At 36.9% G+C, this 2,500-nt stretch overlaps 1 protein-coding gene across 16 annotated transcripts in view; it reads right to left on the reverse strand.

Annotated features, from left to right (window-relative positions):
* LOC138019422 (uncharacterized) overlaps positions 1–2,500 on the reverse strand; it is a 6,888-nt gene that overhangs the window by 2,101 nt on the left and 2,287 nt on the right. Inside the window, exons 3-5 of one of the 16 annotated variants that reach the window (XM_068866209.1) lie at positions 2,348–2,395; positions 1,302–1,355; positions 77–114 (exon numbers count right to left, since the gene is read on the reverse strand). In XM_068866209.1, the coding sequence (XP_068722310.1) occupies positions 79–114; positions 1,302–1,355; positions 2,348–2,395 (138 nt within the window). In that variant the 3' untranslated portion in view covers positions 77–78. Of the gene's footprint in view, positions 1,356–2,347; positions 2,396–2,500 lie in introns of all 16 variants that reach the window. The other 15 variants (XM_068866208.1, XM_068866207.1, XM_068866202.1 and 12 more) reach the window with 15 other exon arrangements.

The raw sequence follows: 2,500 nt of genomic DNA on the forward strand, positions 1-2,500 counted from the left end.
GTAAACTTTGAATTTACTTCTTTTTGTTGTTGTCACTGTGAATAATGTGGCATAGTCCCGTAAAGTAATGTTTCACCTTCAAAGAAGTTTATAACACAGTCCCAAACATAGCAACTGTAAGAGCAACAAAGAAAATAATTTTAAGCTCCATGTAAAACCCATTAAAGATGAACAGTTTTAGTGTTCACTTTTTGATTCCTAAGAAATGAATTTACTTTTTGATTCCTAAGAAAACAAATGAGTATATCAAAGGATTTCTAATGTTTTTTTGGCTTCTAATAAAATCTTAAGCCCTGGTCAAAATTCTCTCCAAACTATCATCATCATTCACATGCTCAAATGGCCAAAGAAGTTTGTGATAGTTGATGATACTGTAGTTCACTGGCAGTCGCACATGCAAAGTCACGCGAGCAGCTAGTTCCAGGCTCTTTCGGCATAAAAATGCGAACACTAAAATGGCTTTCCAAAGGCAGGGCCAGGCCTCATATTCCTCTATTAGACGTAATATCAGGCCATTACTCCATCTTGCCGCATTGCCCTTCTTGAGCAATGAACATTTAGTGATACGCTTCTTTTTTTGCAGTGTCTCTTCTAATTCTTGCGAGTTGACGCTTTCTTCAGAGGATATCTTCTCTAAGATATCTTGGTCTTCAGTATTTTCTTTGTCATGATTATCATCTTGGATGTAAACACGAATTTCTGAAGCTGCAGCTGAGCCTTGCGAGGAACTTTTGGTGGCCATTTTAAATGAGCCCGCTGATGTTTGGGGAAAACAGCTGGCCAAAAACTATCATGAACTATCTGACATACGCGTGGTCAAACGAGGAAAACTATCATCGACTATCATGAAGAATTTGAACAAGCTCAAAATGAATGATAGTTGATGATAGTGTATAATAGTTGGTGGTCCAACAGAAGAGCGAGCTTCAACTATCATTGACTATCATCAACAATCATGTAGATGTTGTGGTTTAAAATTTTTCAAAGCAATCCAGTTTTGATTTTTCTTCGTTTAATTAATATTCCTTATCATAATCTGAAACAAAGGAAAAACCAAATTGAAATTGTGTTAAAAAAAAAAAAAAAATTCAACCAGGACAAAATTTGAACCTGTAACCTTCACGCTATAACAATGCCTTTTCTAAGTCTGAAACAAAGGAAAATCAAAATTGAACTGGTGTATAACAAAAATTCAAGCAGGAAAACATATGAACTTGTAACCTTATAAAAATGAGTCCCAAAAGAGAACTATAGTGGTAAATTATATTACAGCAGTACTTTACAGGCAAAATAACAGTTACCTCAGTTTGCAAATCTACTTTCTGAACTTTAGTTGGTACATTGCCATTTGGTTCCTAAAAATAAAAATAAATTGCCTCATGGTAAAGGAGTTTGAAAACAACATTAGATTTGCCAGTTAAGTCCTTACTCTTTATACATTATTAACCTCTTAAGTACTAAAAAAACAGGAGTGCCATACTAGGGAATATTGGCCCGAGGTCAAGTGATCGATCCAAACAAAACAACCAAGGGCCAATATTTTCCAGTACAGCACCAAGCAAGTGAGGTTAGTAAGTTGTTAATTACAGTGTACATGGCAGCATTTCTTTGACAATCAGAAAATTCTCTGTTTGGAAAAGATGGGGCATTATTTTCAGGAAGAGGAGATGCAGCTTTAAGCCAGATGGAATGGAGCATCTGAACATGCCAGTACCGGATAGCCTTCCCCCATCACAACAAACAGCCTAAAAACAGTTTTTGAGTGGCATTGCGGAGATGATGAATTCTTATCTAAAACCTAAAGTCAAAAGTAAGTGAGTCAAGATAGACTTAATCATGGTGCCCAAGCTGTTTTTGAAACAACTTCTTTTGGATTTGAGCTTGAACAAGCCGTTTTCAGCCAGGGAAGTGTGTTATTCACACAAGTTACTCACAAGGTTTATGACGGCAATGTAAGTTGAAGTCCAAACTGTAATCAAGGACTCCTACTTATTGGGACACACGTTAAAATTAAAAGTGTGAGTTACATGTAACTGTAATCCTCAGGTATATTCTACCCACAAGGACACAAGGTTAAAAGGACTGTAATCTTAAACACATCGCTGGCCACTGAGTGAAGCGACTAAATCATTGCATTTTATGGTGTTTGACCTTGAATAAGTTCGGGTCACGAGGTTCCCCTTCACAATCACATATTCTCCTCAGTTATTTGAAGATCCAGAGTGTTGATCTGGCCGGGGTTTGAGCCCAATGCTCAACCAACTGAGCCACCAGTGCACTGGGAATCATACACAATTTACATGTAATCAAGGTGTGGTAAAATCTGATATTATTTTTATTATCTGACCTCTGCTTTTCCTTTGCATGCTCTTTTCCTTGAGCTGTCCTTAAAGCACTAACAAAAAATTCCCAGAACAAAAAGAGAAAGAGTTTCATCACTAAACTGAAGGAATACATACTAGACCCCTGCTACATCTGTACCTTGAATGTTGGTGTAAAC

The sequence above is a fragment of the Montipora capricornis genome, chromosome 10 (genome assembly GCF_036669925.1).
Source record: "Montipora capricornis isolate CH-2021 chromosome 10, ASM3666992v2, whole genome shotgun sequence".
Lineage (NCBI taxonomy): Eukaryota > Metazoa > Cnidaria > Anthozoa > Scleractinia > Acroporidae > Montipora > Montipora capricornis.